At 43.6% G+C, this 19,432-nt stretch overlaps 1 protein-coding gene across 1 annotated transcript in view; it reads right to left on the bottom strand.

The window, feature by feature from the left end:
* The window catches only part of TM9SF4 (transmembrane 9 superfamily member 4), a 56,535-nt gene extending 39,118 nt beyond the window's left edge, over positions 1 to 17,417 (bottom strand). The window contains exon 1 of the mRNA XM_082856892.1: positions 17,360 to 17,417. Within this exon, the coding sequence (XP_082713018.1) occupies positions 17,360 to 17,374 (15 nt within the window). The 5' untranslated portion in view covers positions 17,375 to 17,417. The remainder of the gene's footprint in view (positions 1 to 17,359) is intronic.
* Positions 17,418 to 19,432: the final 2,015 nt, after the last annotated feature.

Raw genomic sequence — 19,432 nt, 5'->3', positions numbered from 1 at the left:
ACTCCTGAGCCTGCGTTCTATAGCCCGCGAGCCACAACTACTGAGCCCACGCTCCACGACTACTGAAGCCTGCACTCCTAGAGCCCGTGCTCCACAAGAGAAGCAGCTGCTATGAGAAGTCCGCACACTGCAGTGAAGAGTATCCCCTGCTCGCTGCAACTAGAGAAAGCCTGCGCACAACGAAGACCCAATGCAGGCAAAAAAAAAAAATCCATTCATGATTTAAATTCTCAAAAAAAAAAAGTATAAAAGGAACTTACCTCAATGCAATAAAGGCCACGAATGAAAAGCCCACAGTTAACATCATTATTTCTTGCTAATCAAAAATATATGTACTCTACCTCCTACACTGCTGGTGGGAATGAAAACTGGTGCAGCCACTATGGAGAACAGTATGGAGGTTCCTCAAGAAACTAAAAATAGAGTTGCCATATGACCCATCAATCCCACTCCTGCGCATATATCCAGACAAAACTATAATTTGAAAAGATCCATGCACCCCTATGTTCATAGCAGCACTATTTACAATAGCCAAGACATGGAAACAACCTAAATGTCCATCGACTGATGAATGGATAAAGAAGATGTGGCAAATACATACGTGTGTGTGTGTACACACACACACACACACACACACACACACACACATATACACACAAAATGGAATATTACCCAGCCATAAAAAAGAATGAAATAATGCCATTTGCAGCAACATGGATGGATCTAGAGATTATCATACTAAGCGAAGTAAGTCAAAAAGAGAAAGACATATACTGTATGATATCACTTATATGTGGAATCTAAAATACAACACAAATGAACATATCTAGAAAACAGAAACAGACTCCTCACAGATACAGAGAACAGACTTGTGGTTGCCAAGGGGGAGGCAGGGTGGGGGAGGGAAGGATTGGGAGGTTGGGATTAGCAGGTGCAAAGTATTATACATATGATGAATAAACAACAAGGTCCTGTTGTATAGCACAGAAAACTATATTCAATATCCTGTGTTAAACCATAATGGAAAAGAATATGAAAAAGAATATATATATATATGTATAACTGAATCACTTTGCTGTACAGCAGAAATTAACACAACATTGTAAATCAACTATACTTCAATAAAATTTTTTTAAATATATATGTGTTCTAAATTTCCCTTCCTAGGAAGCCAGAGTCCAGACTTTTTGCCTTATCTGATATGTGCTGTGAAGCCAGGGCAGAGGATTACAATCTCTTATGGTTATCAAGCCAATTAAATCTAAGAAGTTACTCCAGTTCTTTTGAAACAGAATCCTCCAATCTTAGCAGAGAGACACTGCCCTGGGGAACTCAAGGGCTCCATGAGAGCTCGGGTTGCAGAGGAATGAAAAGCAAATCCTGAAAGACTTCAATACCCTTTTGTTCCAAAGTCTCAAACCAATGGAGCAAGTAGACACAAAAAACAAACAAACAAAAAGACATAACAACAAAGAAAATACTCACCCTAGCGGAAAACAACATTAAAAAGTAACAAGAAGCCACAGAGTCACTGAGCACCTAAAAGTAGTTACAAGGCACTGTGGCACAAACAGTCCCTTCCTTCCATTTACCAAGTCCCTGCTTTGTGCTAAGCACTTTACAAACACTGACTTGCACGATTCTGGCAACTATAACTAACTACCTGGGGATTTCTATCACCATTTCCCAGATGATTGCCAATTAACCTGAGACCCTGAGATTATATAACTTGCCCAAGATCAGAATGTACAGGAACAGCTATGCTCTTTTCAGGCAGGTGAGTTGCATTAAAAGATGATAACAATGGCAGCTAACATTTACTGGATACCGATTATGTGCCAGGCACACTTCTAGGTTCTTTTCATGCAATAACCCAGTTAATCAATTAATCTTGACAACAATCCTATGAGATAGAGACTCTTACTATTCTCATTTCAGAGATGAGGAAATTGAGGCTCAGAGAGGCGGTATAACACTAGTTGGGTCAGGATTTATACCCAAGCAGTCTGACTCCAAGGCCCATGCTCTAACCAGTACAGAAATCAGCTCACTACATTGAACACCTACTATATGTCAGGCACTGTGCCAGCCTCACAGAATGCACACCCACGAGGAGCTTTCAGCCAGCTGGCGGACAGAGACAAGTCATCAGCCAATGGCAATACTAGGTCCCAGATGCAGATGCTATGGAGGGCCTAGTCTCTTGTCCTATCAGTTAAGAGGCTGAGAAGTACACAGGACCAGCAACAAGCCCAGTCTTAGAGGGATGGGGTGCAGATCTAAGAACTCAAGCCTACCCAGGGCCTGAAGGGAAAGGAGAGGGAAGAGAGAAGTGTTCCAGGAAGAACAAAACACAGGCACGAAGGCCTGGGGGCAACCATAAGGGGTTTATGGCAGGTGAGGTGTAGGCTGGTGCTTCTCAAACTTTAACGTGCATATAGATCACCTGGAGGGCTTATTAAAATGCAGAGTCTGATTCCGCAGGTCTGGGGTGGGGCCTGAGATTCTGTATTTCTAACAAGCTCCCAGGTGATGACAACATTTCTAGTTCATGTGAGTAGCAAGCATGAATAGGTCTGTGTAGACAGGAGACTGGAAAACGGGTAAGGGATACATCACACAAAAGCCACACTGAGGAGTTTGGGCTTTCTCCTTAGTGCATTGGGGAGACACTGAAGAACTTTAAGTAGGAAAGAGATACATCATATCTGCAGTTTTAAGAATGACTCTGGTTACCAAGTCCGCGTGTGTATGTGTTCGGGGGAAAGGGTGTGTGTGCAGCACATTTCTGCTCCAGAGACATAGTAATATCCAGCCCTAGAGAAATTACCTACAAATTCTTGGTCAGATGTGAACAGAAGCAGCAGCCAGGTGGGGAAGCAGAATGGGAGGCAGTGGTTCTGAAACTTGAACAGGCAAGGAAATCACCAGGAGGGATTATTAAAACAGATTCCTGGGTCTAACCCCCAGAATGTCTCTTTCAGTAGCTCTGGAGCAGGGCCTGGGAATCTGTACTTCTAACAAGTCCGCAGGAGATGCTGGTACTGCTGGTCTTGTCTTGGGATCACACTTTGAGAACCACTGGTGTAGTGGAAAAGCACAGGCTTTGGGGGCCACACAGATATGAATTCAAAGCCCTGACCCACCACTTCCTAGCTGTGTGACTTTGGGCAAATTTTTTAAACTCTTTGAGTCTCTGGTTTCTTATTTGTAATAAGAAAATAGTAATACTAAACTCATGGCAGGGCGGTTGAGTGATGATGGTGGTAAGGCTTAAGTAAAGTACACAGAGTGTGTGCTTGATAAGGCAGAGTGGCTTTGCTCTGGGTCGCATCGGAAGGCAGGACCAATGAGTCCACTGCAAGGAGGGAGATGTATGCTCAATCTAAGGAAACTTCCAACAAGAGAGTTATCTAGCTAAGGAAAAGGCCATAACCATGAGCGAATCAGAGAGAAGGAGGTGACCAAGGAAGGAGGTGAAAGGGGATATCCCTACCCTAGTGAGGAGAGTGAACCAGAAGCCTCATTACCTCCCATAAAACTCAAGAAATTCATGATTCCCTTGAAAATATGGGACATTCCATCAACCCAAGCAACCTAAAGGTTGAACAAAACAAGGCAAAGTTCCACCCAGAGTTGGGTTCCATAAAGACATCTTTTGGGACTTCCCTGGTGGTGCAGTGGTTAAGAATCTGCCTGCCAATGGAGGGGACATGGGTTCAAGCCCTAGTCCGGGAGGACCCCACATGCCACAGAGCAACTAAGCCCGTGCGCACAACTACTGAGCCTGCGCTCTAGAGCCCGCGAGCCACAACGACTGAGCCCACGTGCCACAATCACTGAAGCCTGCGCGCCTAGAGCCCGTGCTCCGCAACAAGAGAAACCACCGCAATGAGAAGTCCATGCACCACCACGAAGAGTAGCCCCCGCTCACCACAACTAGAGAAAGCCTGTACAGCAATGAAGACCCAACGCAGCCAAAAATAAATAAATAAACTTAAAAAAAAGACACCTTTTGAAGAACCTCAGGGTCAAGTAATCCAGGAGGCCAGAGAGGGGAAGTGATGTGTTCACACAGCAAATTATCTGCAGAGTAAAGGAAGTCCAGCTGTACCAAACCTGGCAGAGCTGAGTGATCAGAAGTTTGTCCCCACTGTGGGAGCCAAGCTCGGAGATAATTTGGATACCTCATGATTAGAGGTATCCAAAGAAGAACCTGATGGCACAGATTAATTGCTTTTTGTCTCCCTTTACCCTCCCTCTCTAATTCTTTTCCTCTCCAATACTTTGTCTTCCTTGTCCCTCCCCCAATTCAATGCTTTACTACCAATAAACAAATCACTCTATTCAGTTTCACACTTATCCTTTACTTCAGGATTATTTTGAAAAGAAAAATAATGAAGGCATACTAGTTCTACTAAATATTAAAATACAGAGCTATCCAAACTGGTATTGGAGAAGACAGAAAAGACTTCAATGTAGAAACTGAAATAAGAGCAGTATCAGAAGAAAATATAGCTATACTTTTAAACAATCTTGACATGGAAAGTTTTCTAAGAAGAAAACAAAATCCAGAAGCTATTAAGAAAAAGAATATAAAGGAAGAAGGAAGAAAATGAAAAAAAAATCACCATAGAAAAAGAAAAAGACAATTTGAATAAAAATATTTCCCACACACCTGACAAAGGGCTAATTTCTTCAATACACCAAGAGCTCTTACAAACCAATAAAGGACAAATAACCCATAAGGATAAGAATGCGCAGTTAGGGCTTCCCTGGTGGCGCAGTGGTTAGGAATCCGCCTGCCAGTGCAGCGGACATGGGCTCGAGCCCTGGTCTGGGAAGATCCCACATGCCGCGGAGCAACTAGGCCTGACCACAACTACTGAACCTGTGCTCTAGAGCTCGTGAGCCACAACTACTGAAGCCCACGCGCCTAGAGCCCATGCTCCGAAACAAGAGAGGCCACCACAATGAGAGGCCCACACACCACAGAGAAGAGTAGCCCCGCTCGTCACAACTAGAGAAAGCCCACACGCAGCAATGAAGACCCAACACAGCCAAAAATAAATAAATAAATAAGAAGTATTAAAAAAAAAAAGAATGGGCAGTTTAAAAGAAAAAGTTCAAATGGTCAGACACAAAAAGATGCTCAACATCATTCATAATTTAAAAACTGTAAATGAAAATAATGACATCTTTTCTACCTTTCAGAGTCAAAGTTTAAAGAAAATCTGAATACACTAGATATAGGTAAATTTGGGGAGGGCAATTTAGCACAATATATACTTAAATGGAAGGTAGAATTATTATTGAAATACTGCCAACATAAGATATTAAGTTGGAAAAAAAAGATGCACAGCAGTGTATGTATAGCATAATATCATTTGTCTAAATAAAATTTTTAAAAGAATGTACCAAAGCCAAAGATATCACAAGAAAAGGAAACTACAAATATTCCTCAGGAACACAGACAGAAAAATCCTTCACAAAATATTAGCAAATTGAATCCAGCAACATATAAAAAGGTTTACACATCATGGCCAAGTGGGGTTTAGCCCAGGAATGCAAGGTTGGCTTAATATCTGAAAATCAAATAATGTAATACACCATATAAATAGAATAAAGGACAAAAACTATACAATCATCACAACTGATGCAGAAAATGCACTCGACAAAATCCAACACACATTCATGATAAAAACTCTCAACAAACTAGGAATAAAAAAGAACTTCCTCAATCAGATAAATGGTAGCTTTGAAAAACCCATGGCCAACATCATACTTGATGAAAGACTGAATGCTTCCCCCTAAGAAGAGGAACAAGGCAAGGATGTCCACTTTTGCCATTTCTATTCAACACAGTTCTATAAATGCAAATAATGTGCACTAAAGCTAATAATTAAAGTCATCCAGATTAAAAGGAAAAAGTAAAAGTGCTTTTATCTGCAGATCACATATCTTGTATCTAGAAAATCCTAAGAAATCCACAAAACAACAACTAGAACTAATAAACAAGTTGAGCCAGGTCACAGACTACAAGATCAATATATAAAAATTAATTGTATTTTTACACACTAACAACAAACAATCCAAAAATAAAATTAAGAAAATATTCCAGAGACTTCACTGGCAGTCTTAACTACTGGACCAGGTTTCATCCCTGGTCAGGGATCTAAGATCCCACATGCTGCACGGTGCGACCAAAAAAAGAAAAGAAAAGAAAATAGCTCCATCCACAGTACTTCAAAAAGAATAAAATATTTAGAAATAAGTTTTCAAAAAGGACCTGTACACTGAAAATTACAAAACACTGCTAAGAAAAACAAAAGAAGATCTAAACAATTGGAGAGACATTCCACACTGGATTGGAAGACAATATTGTTAGGATGGCAATTCTCCCCGGACTAATCTATAGATTCAGTGCAATCCCTATCAAAATCCCAGTAGGCTTTTTTGTTGAAACTGACAAGTTGACCCTGAAATTTACCTGGAAGCACAAAGGCCCTAGAATACCCAAAACAACTTCAAAAAAGAACAAAACTAGAGGATTTACACTACCAATTTCTAAGCAATTATAAAGCTACAGTAATCAAGACAGTGTGGTAAGGATAAGCATAAAACCCAATAGAACGTGGAGTTCCCTGGTGGTGCAGTGGTTAAGAATCCGCCTGCCAATGCAGGGGACATGGGTTTGAGCCCTGGTCTGGGAAGATCCCAGATGGCGCGGAATACACTAAGCCCGTGTGCCACAACTACTGAGCCTGTGCTCTAGAGCCCGCGAGCCACAACTACTAAGCCTGAGTGCCACAACTACTGAAGCCCACGCGCCTGGAGCCTGTGCTCCACAACGAGAAGCTACCGCAATGAGAAGCCCGTGCACCGCAACAAAGAGTAGCCCCTGCTTCCCGCAACTAAAGAAAGCCTGTGCGCAGCGACGAATACCCAACACAGCCAAAAATAAAATAAATTAAGTAATTTTTTTGTTTTGTTTTGTTTTTGTTTTTGTTTTGCGGTACGCGGGCCTCTCACTGTTGTGGCCTCTCCCGTTGCGGAGCACAGGCTCCGGACGCGCAGGCTCAGCGGCCATGGCTCACGGGCCCAGCTGGTCCGCGGCATGTGGGATCTTCCCGGACCAGGGCACGAACCCGTGTCCCCTGCATCGGCAGGCGGACTCTCAACCACTGCACTACCAGGGAAGCCCTAAATAAATAATTTTAAAAAACAAAACAAAAAAACCCCAATGGAACAAAATTAAAAGTCTAGAGATAAATCTTTGCATTTACAGTAAATTGACTCTCAACAAAGTTGCCAAAGCAATTCAACAGGGAAAGGATAGCCTTTTCAACAAATGGTACTTGGACAATTGGGTAACCACGTGCAAAAGGAACCTCACATCACATACAAAAATTAACTAAAAATAGATCATAGACCTAAACATAAAAGCTACAATGATAAAACTTCTAGGAGAAAATCTGTGCCCCTGGGTTAGGCAAAGATGTCTTAGATATAACACCAAAAGCACAACCTATATTTTAAAAAACTGATAAATTGAATTTCATCAAAATTTAAAACTTTTATACTTCAAAAGATATCATTAAGAAAATGAGGACTTCCCTGGTGGCGCAGTGGTTAAGAAACCACCTGCCAATGCAGGGGACACGGGTTCGAGCCCTGGTCCAGGAAGATCCCACATGCCGTGGAGCAACTAACCCCATGCGTCACAGCTACTGAGCCTGTGCTCTAGAGCCCACAAGCCACAACTACTGAGCCCACGTGCCACAACTACTGAAGCCTGTGCGCCTAGAGCCTGTGCTCCGCAACAAGAGAAGCCACCGCAATGAGAAACCCGCGCACCACAACGAAGAGTAGCCCCTGCTCACCACAACTAGAGAAAGCCTGCGTGCAGCAACAAAGACCCAATGCAGCCAAAAATAAATAAATAAATAAATTTATTTAAAAAAAAAAAAGGGCTTCCCTGGTGGTGCAGTGGTTGAGAGTCTACCTGCCGATGCAGGGGACACGGGCTCGTGCCCTGGTCCGGGAAGATCCCACATGCCGCAGAGCGGCTGGGCCCGTGAGCCATGGCCGCTGAGCCTGCGTGTCCGGAGCCTGTGCTCCGCAACAGGAGAGGCCACAACAGTGAGAGGCCCGCAAAAAAAAAAAAGAAATGAAAATGAAAAACAGGCCACAGACTAGGAGAAAAACCTTTGTAAATCACATATCTGATAGGGGACTTGCATCCAGAATATATAAAGTTTGGCAGTATCTTTAAAGAGTTAAACATAAACTTACCATACTATCCAGTAATTCCAATCCTAGGCATTTACCCAAAAGAAAAGGAAATACATGTCCATACAATGACTTGCACATGAACGTTCCTAACAGCTTTGATCACAAAGTCCAAAATTGGAAACAACCCAAACACCCATCAATTGGTGAATGGATAAACAAAATGTAGTATAGCTGTACAATGGAATACTATTCAGCAATAAAAACTACCAATTCATGTTACAACATGGATGAACCTCAAAAATATCATGCTAGGTAGAAGCCAGATGTGAAAGTCTATGTACTACATGATTTCACTTACATGAAATGCCCAGAAAAGGCAAATCTATAGAGACAGAAAGCAGATCGGTGGTTGGCTGGCTGTGGGAACAGTGTTATTGGCTGCAAGTGTCAATCCCTTGACTGTAAGGGAATTTGTTGGGGTGACAGAAATGTCTAAAACTTTGTGTCATTATGAAGATGGCTGTATAAGTCTATATGAAAAATTATTGAACTGTACACTTAAAATGGGTAATTTTATGGTGTTAAATGATACCTTCATAAACCTGAAGAAAAAAAAATGAGCTAGGGGGAGGTATAGATAAAACAAGTTTGGCAATATAATAGCAATTGGTGAAGCTGGGTAATGGGTTATAGAGGTTCTTTATACTATTTCTTCTACTTTTGTGTATGTTGGAAAATTTTTATAACAAAAGGTTTTTAAAAATAGACGTTTTATGTGCATAAAGATGTTCTGGAGAAACATTTTTTTAAAAATCAAAGACTACACCTGATGAATGGATGGTGGGGTAGCTGAGTGACTTTCTTTTCATTTCTAGCTTTCATACTTTTTCCCACGTATATGGATCACCTATATTCAAAATAAATACATTGACACTTTAAGAAGGGGAAGGCTGCCTCTGAAAATACATGGGCAAGTTCCCCCAAAGATGTGCAGAAAATGGGAGCTACAAGGTAAGAATGATGCAGAGGAGATTCTGAAGCCAGGTGTGTGGGTAACCAGACCAGATCAGTAACTCTTAATCTTGGGAAAGTGTTGCAAATCCCCCTAAGAATCTTAAAAAGCTACAGATGCTGCTCCCAGAAAAAAACACTCCGAAATGCAGAATCTGATGTATGATTCCAAGAGCATCAAAGGACCTAGAAGTTCACGGGCCCTTGATAAAGACCCCTGTACTGGATCCCATTCCAACTTTTGTGATTATCTGACTTAATTACCTCTGTAGCCCTGACAGCCTCATAGAGGATGTTTGACCCATATTTCATTTCTGTAAGGAAATTAGGGAGAAGCAAAGTACCTGCTTCTTGGGAAATTCCTTTATATCTTCCTTTAATTTTTAATTGATCACCACAGGAACTCTCACATGAGGTTCAGTTTGAAAAGCCAATTAAGTATTTAGGAAACATCTGCTGCAAGTTCAGAGCCATGAAAGGAGCAGAGTCCTAGGAGAGGTGAACCAGTCCATTCAACGTTATTTTGCTTTACTTGGTTTCCAAGTCACAAGACTGCAAAGGCAGCATGTCAAGGAACAAGGTGATGGCAATCTAGAAGCCCTTGTGCTGTAATCTAACACCCTATCACTGGCAAAGATATGGGTGACCTGAAAAGTTATAAAGCTCGAGAGGCCTAAGAATCAAGGTCTTGCCCTCCCTATCTACTTTATTCTTGGGGGCTGGGCACGCAGAAAATTTTCTCTTAAACAACAGCCCAATGAAGGACTACTAGGACCAAAAATCACCCCTCACCCCCGCCCAAATTTGCACCACCCAGTTTGAAAGGTATGAACAATTAACTTCTTCCAAAGAAAATAGGAAGTTTCCCCTGAGAACTGAAAATTATTTCATTCACTCATATTTCTCTGTGGGCAGAAGTTAACCTTTTGTTTTCTGGAGCCCTCTGCCTTACAGTCGTCTTTCCCATAAACAGCTTCACCTAGAGATAGAGTCTGGCCAATCTGAACAGCCTTCCTGGTTTCTATTCCATGCCTTTCCCGCTGCAAAAGCAGCACCTTCCCTTAAGAGTAAGCTAGATTCTTCTTTTTCCTTTTCAAAGATACAGTCACCATTTTAAGATCGCTCAGTAACTGCTCCCCAGGGCTGCGAAGAAAAAAGAAAAAGAAAAAGGCTTTGGGGCACAGTTTGCCAACAGTTAACTGAAATCAGTTACCTAATCAGTTAAAGCTCCCTAAGAATTCAACCACACATGAAGGACAGCTAAAGACCTCAGGAAGAAAAACAAACAAACAAATGAACCAAAACAATCACACAAGCAAAAAAACCAAACCAGAACCAAATTAGCCACAGGAGACTGAAAATGTAGTCTTTATTTCAGAGCCCAAAGACACAGAATAGCTGTTGAGCAGAGACACACAAAAAGACTCAAAACTGTTCTTTGGGGGTAGGGAACAACCCACAGCAGGCTGTGGAAGTCCAGGTGAAACTAGTAACTACCCTCACCAAGCAAAAGACAACCAGACCCAAACCTTGAGGCTAGCAAGTGCAGAAATAAAACATAAAAAATGCACTGACCTCCCTCTCCCCCTGGGTATTTGTAAAAGGACTCTCAGTTAGCCCAAGCAATAGGCTTAGATGGTTCGTCTCCTAAAGACTTCAAACCATGGAGTAGGAAAGTTACAGAGAGCTCTCTTAGCACTAGGCATGTTCATCTCATATTTCATTTAATCATCACAACAATCCTTTGAGGAGAGTATCATCCTCATTTTAAAAATAAGGAAACCGGGCTTCCCTGGTGGCTCAGTGGTTAAGAATCCGCCTGCCAATGCAGGGGAGGTGGGTTCGAGCCCTGGTCCGGGAGGATCCCACATGCCGCAAAGCAACTAAGCCCGTGTGCCCCAACTACTGAGCCTGTGCCCTAGAGCCTGTGAGCCACAACTTCTGAGCCCACGTGCCACAACTACTGAAGCCCACGCACCTAGAGGCCGTGCTCCACAACAAGAGAAGTCACTGCAATGAGAAGCCTGCGCACTGCAACGAAGAGCAGCCCCCGCTCGCCGCAACTAGAGAAAGCCCGCGCGCAGTAACGAAGACCCAACGTAGCCAAAAAAAAAGGTAAAAATAAGGAAACCGATTCGGATGAAAAAGTTTTTTTTTTTTTTTTTTTTTTTTGCGGTATACGGGCCTCTCACTGTTGTCGCCTCTCCCGTTGCGGAGCACAGGCCCCGGATGCGCAGGCTCAGCGGCCATGGCTCACGGGCCTAGCCGCTCCGCGGCATGTGGGATCTTCCCGGACCGGGGCATGAACCCGTGTCCCCTGCATCGGCAGGCGGACTCTCAACCACTGTGCCACCAGGGAAGCCCGGATGAAAAAGCTTTAAAGATGTATGGTGGTGACAGTTGCACAATAATGTGAATGTACTTAATGCCACTGTACACTTAAAATAGCTAAAATGATAAATTTTATGTTATGTCTATTTTACCACAATAAAAAAATGTTTTTAAAGTAACAGGTTTGAAGAAGCAAATAGTTTTACCAAAGTCATAAAACCAATCAGAGTGTCAGATTCTAGCCCAGGTCCTTAGACCAAGCCTTAGTTTCTTCATTTGTAAAATGGGCTTTTGTAAGGATTAGACGGAATAATGGGTGAGCCTATGGTTTATCAACTGAAATGTATCTTGTGAGCAGAAATCTCCCCTTCAAAGTTAGGTAACATAGGGGATTACCACACCTTTTCATATTGCTTTTGAATCAGAATGTCAAAATAGGAAAAATGTTATAGAGACCACCTCATTCAGGGGTTGCAAGTTCAACCACCTAGAGGGGCCAGGCAAGTTACCTAAATGGTGAAGGAAGGAACAGGACACGAGGGAGTGGAAGAGAAAATGACAAACTGGGTCCTGCATGGGGAATGCTCCTGACGAGGGACTTGGGCCCAAATTTTCAAGAAAAAATGAAAATTTAGAGTTTTTGTAATGTGAAATCTCCCAATTATTAAATATTGGCAACTAATTAGAAAACATTTAAAGTCCTGTGCCTGCCAATCTCCGTCCTCCACCCCCACCACCCCAATCAAATCCATATGAAGATGCGGTCCATAAACTGTCTATTTATAGCATCTGATCTACTTCATTAGAAACTGAGGCCCAAAGACGTTAAGTGACTTGCCAGGGCACCCAGACTCCCTTCCAAACTGGCTTACGAATTCAGCTCCAATTTGTGATTTGATTTTGTTTTTTAAGAACTGCTAGTAGCATTTAGCATAGCCTCTGAATACAAAACCTTCAGACTTCAAACCCTGGGAGGTCTGTCAGTTTAATGTTCAGGCATAGGTGAGAAATCATGGTAGGGGGCAGAGAAGGAAGCAATGAAGAGGAATGAGACGGAACCAAGAAGTCGCGGGTGTCCCCAGCCGTGCCCCACTTGGGAACTACCAGTGTCAGCAAATGGTTCAGGGATCAAAGCAGGTTTGGGGTGGTAGGTGGCTCCTACCATTCGTCTACGGCCAGATGGCCCTGTTCATCCTGGGTCCTTCCCACCTTCCTGCCAGTGCCCAGAGATCAAAACTCAACCTTCTCCAACATTCTGTGACCTGCTTCTTTAATGCTGAGATCAAAGGGGAACTTCTGTCCAAGTTGTAAAAGAGAAACCAAGAGGCAACTTAATGCCATCTCTGCCTTCTCTGGACTTCCTGAGGGGATTAAGGGCACTCCTTTAAAGGGATTCCTCAGAGAAACACATTTGTACCAAGGCCTGGTGTCGGCGCCTCAGCTCCAAAGACGCAGTGACTCCTGCAGAACATGTGCCAGGTGGAGCAACTCGAGAGAGCAGACAACACAACCAACAGACAGCCGCTTGGGAAGACCACAGGGATTATGGTCATGAAAAAAAAATCAATCTGATTTTACAGGCATATTAGCAAAAATCACCTTAAATACAAGTACTGTAAACCACAAAATTTTCAACCAAGACTTTAGAAATCCTCAAGTCTAAATCTTAATTTCACATATGACATGTGTTGAAACAAACCAAAAAAGCCAAAATAATCTGCCCCAGGCTACACGGTGGATCAGTGGCAGTGCTGGGACTAAGCTCCGGCTGCTGACTCCTGCTCCAGTGCTCTTTCCTCAATGGGCTGATGCCCATCCACATGTGAAGCCCAGGGGAGACAGCAACTTGTCACACACAGGACTGGTAGCAGAGTCCAGGCCTCCTGCCTCTTGTTCCAGGCCTCTATCATCCAGATTCCACCACTAAAAACGGCTCCTGTGCTTCTGACTGGGTTGGGGGGCCGGTGCGGGATGGGACGGGGGGCGGGGGGGAACTGGCTAGCACTGCTTCCATCTGCTCAAAGGAACCCTGAGGTCATTCTGGCCATTCCCCTGCCTCTGGACTGGATCAAACCCAAGTAACCTCAAAACAGTGAGAACTGACCCAGCAGTTCCACTCCTAGGTATATACCCAAGAAAACTGAGAACCTATGTTCACGCAAAAACTTGTACACAAAATGTTCATACCAGCGTTATTCGTAACAGCCAAAAAGTGGAAACGATCCCAAAGTCCATCAACGGATGAAAGGATAAACAAAACGAGGTCTATCCATACAATGGAATATTATTTGACCATAAAAAGGAATGAAATATTGATACATGCTACAACATGGATGACGTTTGAAAACATTATGCCATGTAAAAAAAAAAAAGTCAGATACAAAACACCACATATTGTTTGATTCCATTTATATGAAATGTCCAGAAAAGAAAAATCTATACAGACAGAAAGTATATTAGTGGTTGCCAGGGACTGGTGGGAAAGGGGGAGTGGGAAGTGGCTGCTAATGGGTTTCTTTATAGGGTGATGAAAATGTTCTGGAAGTAGATAGCAGTGAAGGTTACACAACTTTGTGAATATACTAAAACCACTGAACTGTAAACTTTAAAAGGGTGAATTTTATGGTATATGAATTATATTCCAATAAAAAGGGAAAAAGATAAAACCCAAAACAGTATAAACAATGATTATGTGAGAGAAATACACAGAGTTTTATTCTCCAAATGGAGGTTTCTAGACTCCTGAGATGCCTACAAATGCACTCAATGGACATTTCCCAAGTTCCATGAAAATAATATTCCCCAAAGCATATTCCATATGATCAAGAGTTCCATAAGGAGTGAGACATGAGCCTGCTTCTCACCTCAGACCCAGCTAGATCAACTCAGTATCCTGTAACTTTATAGAGTCGTCTAAATCCAGGGCAGGAGGAAGGCAGGAAAACTAGAGAGCTTCAGTTTACACCAGCCACCTACTCCTATGCTGCAGGAAGTTCAGGAAACCCCATTGTGCTAACACAGACCTGGGAGGTGGCAGCCAACCCCTGGGGAAGAAGAACCAATCACTAAGGAGGGGAAGGGGGAGAAACACATAAATACCACTTGAAACTTGCGTCCACAACCCTAACTTGCAAAACAAAAGAATAAACCAAAACCCAGCATGTTCCCACGGTCACTGAATCTATTAGCTCACTTCCTCTTTCGTTGTATGACTTGCCTCAAAACCCAGATACCCCAAAGCAGATCCACACACTTCCATTCCCAACAGCTGTGCAACAAACTATGTGTACGAGGGTGTGGGGACTGTTCTGACTTGCGTGTAATAAAGTGCTTAATACAGACCAAGCTCAAGTCCATCTGCCCACTCTGCCTGTCACACATATTCCCCTGTAATAAACTTGCTTCCATGCCTTTTCACCATTGCATCAAACGTGAAGTTTCTCACGTGCACTCTTTAAAATGGCCTCTGTGGGTCACTGTATACATTACATCCTGTTTCTTGAAATCAGTTACAGTATTCACCATGAAAGCACAGGACGACACTCCCAGGTGACACAACAAACACGAAATCACTGTGCTTTCCACTGTGCTTAGAATAAAATCCAAACTCCTTTCCATTGTTTCTCTGCAGGCTGAGAACAAGCCGGCTCCCTTAATGTAACGTTCTGGAGAGGATGGGAAGGCGAAGCACCTAACAGAACAGTCTTTCAAAATGCAGTCCACAGACTATAAACTGTAGACTACAATCCACCACAATTATAGGCATGCTTCTAGAAACACAGCTCTTCCTGCCTCTCTCCCATTTCCTCTTGTATCATTCTCTGCACCACACCCTGACTCCTCACCATGTTTCAGTCCCTCCAGCCTTCTATGTTCCTCAAACATACTCTTTCCCACCTTGGCCCTTTACGCTTGCCATCTCCTTTACCTGGAACACTCTTTGCATTGCTAGTTCCTTCTTGTCAATCAGGTCTCAACTCATGTCACTTTCTCTGAGAAGACTTCTCTGACCACTTAATGCAAAGCAGGTGCATCACCCTGTCACCCCCAATCACTACCATTTCACCTTGCCATCTTCACAGCACTTACTACTATCTGACACTACCTTGTTCATGTATGTTTACTTACTCACTGCCTGTCTCCTCAGACTAGAAAGGCTCCACGAAGGTAGGGACCTTGACCCTCTAATTCACCAGAACATCTCTAGGTCTTGGCACAGAGCCGGCCCTCAAATATTTGTTGATTAAATAAATGTGTACCAGAAATATGTTAACTTATTACCTCTTAAAAACCTCAGAACAGGGCAGGAATTTCCCAGTGCAATGCAATAAATGCCATTTTATTGAACTTTTGTAAAAGCGGGTGTGACTTTTCCTGTTAAGTTCTTATGCCATTCTTGTTCTGAATGTGGTCCAGAAAAAAAATGCGTTTCAACATACCACTTTTGGGATTTTTATCAGGCAAGACTGTGAAGACTTTTACCTGACCTCTGAGGTTCTAAACAAGGAATCCCTTTATTAAACAAAAAGGATAATTTATCAGTTGGTTAACAGAAGGAGGGAAATTTGTTATCAGCCAATATCCTACCCTTGTTTGGAGAAAATCAACACCAAAGAATTTAAACAACAATCTTCTTTACTAAAGTCAAATGTCCTTTGTGTGCACTCCCAGGATGCAATTATCTGCTGAGGAAGCAACATACAGGAACACCCAGACAATCACTCTGGACTAAGTGACTTAGTTTTGGTTCTGGTCTCTTGACAAGTAGAATGTGAGCCGAGCTTCTGGAAAAAGAAAGGGCCAGTCCTTCATAGATCTACTTCCAGCGTTCTGTACCAGAAGCCAGCAAGTTCTGACCCACTTTCCAGGCACAGCTTATCCACATACCCTTATTCACACACAGGCTTCATCCTGTAGGGGCATGGGAAGGGGAGGGGGGCAGGCGGGGCTGGTACAGTGCTTTTCAAAACGTAGTTACAGACCATCTCGATCATAATAAAATGCTAATAAAAGTGCAGATTCCTGGGCATCATCTAGCCCTAAGGAATTAGAATCTTTGGAAACTGCATTTTTAACAACCTCCAAGCACACACCCCGAGTCTTATGCACAGTTAAGTTTGAAAACCAGTGGGATAAAAGCTCCCTATGAGAGAGGCAGGGAGTTGAGAGAAGACAGGAGAAATGATTAGGGAAGAATCTGGGGATGGAGGATGGGGGGGGGGGCAAAGGCATGCTTCCGGGTATCGGCAGTCAAGACAAGTGCGCGGTGGGAACAGCTGAGGGTACAGGTGAAGACAGGGCTCTGGAAAAGATCTGACACAGTATTTGGGCTGGAAGGTTGGTCAGAGGTGAGGACGCGTCCGCGGACTGGTCAAGACAGTGGGGAGGCGGAGAGAGCAGGGTCTGGACGTGAGAGGGAGGAGCGAAGGTGGGAATAACTGGGGGCTCTTCAGAGAGATCAGGGCTGGAAAGTGAAAACTGGGAAATGGGAGTCACAGGATGCGGAGACCAAAGCCAGAATAGGAACCGACGGAGGCGGTGTTTGAGACCTTTCCTCCGACCCAGTGGCTCCCCCAAAACTTCGGGCCTTGACAAGACTGAGTGCGCGGGGCAAAGGCCGGAGAGGGGGAGTTTGGGGGAGTCAAGTCCTGTCAGGGATGTCCCTCAGGCCTGCACTAGGAGTCCCTGAGGTGGCTCGGGCCAGGCATGGGACGCCGGAAAGTCCTGGGATCTCCCGGAGGGCCCCGCTCCATCTCCGGCTCCCGGAGCCTCCTTCACTCACCATCGCAGCCGCCATCTTGGATCCACGTGTCGTCGTAGTGACGTCAGCGGAAGTAGTGTTTCCCTGGTTACGGAGTTAAACTCCGCAAGGTGCTGCCTGCCTTCAGTCGCTCCTTTTGTGGCGGTGAGTGGAGGGGCAAAGAAGACTTAGCTGCTGATCGGTAGGTTGGTCTGGGGAGTCAGGTCGCTGATTAGGTGAAAAGAGAGAATGGTGTAACTACGGGAGCCATGTTAGCTCCTGGCAGAGCCTGCTCCTCCCACTCTTGACACTGCATTGTGGGTAATAGAGGTGTGAGTAAACGCACTTGTTTTGTGGACTCCATTTTTACTATTGGCAGGAAGACCCGTTGCCAGGGTTACCTGAGGCCCCTGATATGGGTGAGTGGGATGGGTACCAGGGCTCTATTAGCAGAATAATTTGTAATTATATATTTAATTACTTGCTTGAATATCCTATATCCTCTCCAATAAAATATAATTCCTATGTGGGTAGAATCCTGCCTTTTATTTAACCTCGCTCTAGCTCATTCTTATCTGTGAAATGCAGAGGGGATGATTATAATACCTTCATCATACATTTATGATGAGGATCCAATGATATAATGTTACATACTATTATTCAATAAATAATTGTCATTAGACTCTTATGTATACTCCTTCTGGCATATGTTAGGTGCCCAAGACAATACACTAATTAAATGAATGAAGGAAAAGCAGCATCTTTAATGGAGGGAAACATCTTTGAATGTGGACTTAACCATGTGCTACTTACCTAAGTGTGTGACTCGAGGCAAGTCACTCATCGTTCCTAAGCCTCAGTTTCCAGTAGCTGGAAAAGGAGACCCAAAGAGTTGTGGAGTTAAAATTGGGAGAGACCTGAAAGTTCTCTTGGTCCATGTATCACTGTAAGGTGGATACAGTACCAGTGCTATCTGCAACTGTTAGGAAAAGTTGTAAAAAAATAATAATGGTGGGACTTCCCTGGTGGTGCAGTGGTTAAGAATCCACCTGCCAATGCAGGGAACACGGGTTCGAGCCCTGTGCTGGGAAGATCCCACATGCCGCGGAGCAGCTTAACCCGTGTGTCACACCTACTGAGCCCGCGTGTGGCAACTACTGAAGCCCGCGCGCCTAGAGCCTGTGCTCTGCAACATGAGAAGCCTGCGCACGGCAACGAAGAGCAGCCCCTGCTCGCTGCACTAGAGAAAGCCCATGCTCAGCAGCAAAGACCCAACACAGCCAAAAATTAATTAATTAATTAATTTTAAAAAGACAAAAGAATAATAATGGTTAATAATAATAATCACTTACTGAACATTTGTTGCGTGCTGCAGCATTTAGCATTATGCTAAAACTATTCATAAGACTCTTATCTAATCCTACCTCTTGGCAGGGGGCAGTTGAACTCTGTTGCCCACCTACAAGCACCACTATGGTGGATTGCCAGACAAAGAAGGCTGCCAACAAGTCTTCCCATCTTTTCGTGAGCATACTGTTTCTCCCGCCAAGAGGTAGACGCTTGTTCTCTTCCTTTTGAATCTGGCTGGCCACATCATTTGCTTTAGCCAATAGAATGTGGTACAGATGACGCTGCCAGTTCTGGGTCTAAGCCTTAAGAGATTTGGCAGCTTCTGTTTCCATCATCTTGGGTCTAAAGATGTGTGGCTACCCAGCTGGAGAGCCACATGGAGAGGGAGAGAGGCCCAGGCATCTCCTCAAGTTACTCTGGAAATTCTAGTTGAGCACTAGGCATACAAATGGAGTCATCATGGACATTCTAACCCTAGCTGAACTGCCAACAGGATACAGCCACATGCATAACCTTATCTGACACTACATGGAAGAAAAAAACTGCCCAGCTGAGCTCGGTTGTTTTAGATTTTGGAGTGGTTTCTCATGCAGCAATAGATAATTGAAACATACACTTATTAACTCTTGTGACCCACACAACTATCCTGAAGAAGAGCACAACAGATAAATCCCCAAGGGGGAAGAAGTTTGAGAGACTTGGGGGGGGGGGGGGGAAATTTGCCGGAGTTCCATAGCTAGTAAGCCATAGGTTCCAAACTTGCAA

The sequence above is a fragment of the Leucopleurus acutus genome, assembly GCF_964270905.1.
Source record: "Leucopleurus acutus genome assembly, chromosome: 16".
Classification (NCBI taxonomy): domain Eukaryota; kingdom Metazoa; phylum Chordata; class Mammalia; order Artiodactyla; family Delphinidae; genus Leucopleurus; species Leucopleurus acutus.
The sequence above is the reverse complement of the archived record's forward strand: the minus strand, read 5'-3'. Positions and strand labels throughout refer to the sequence as shown.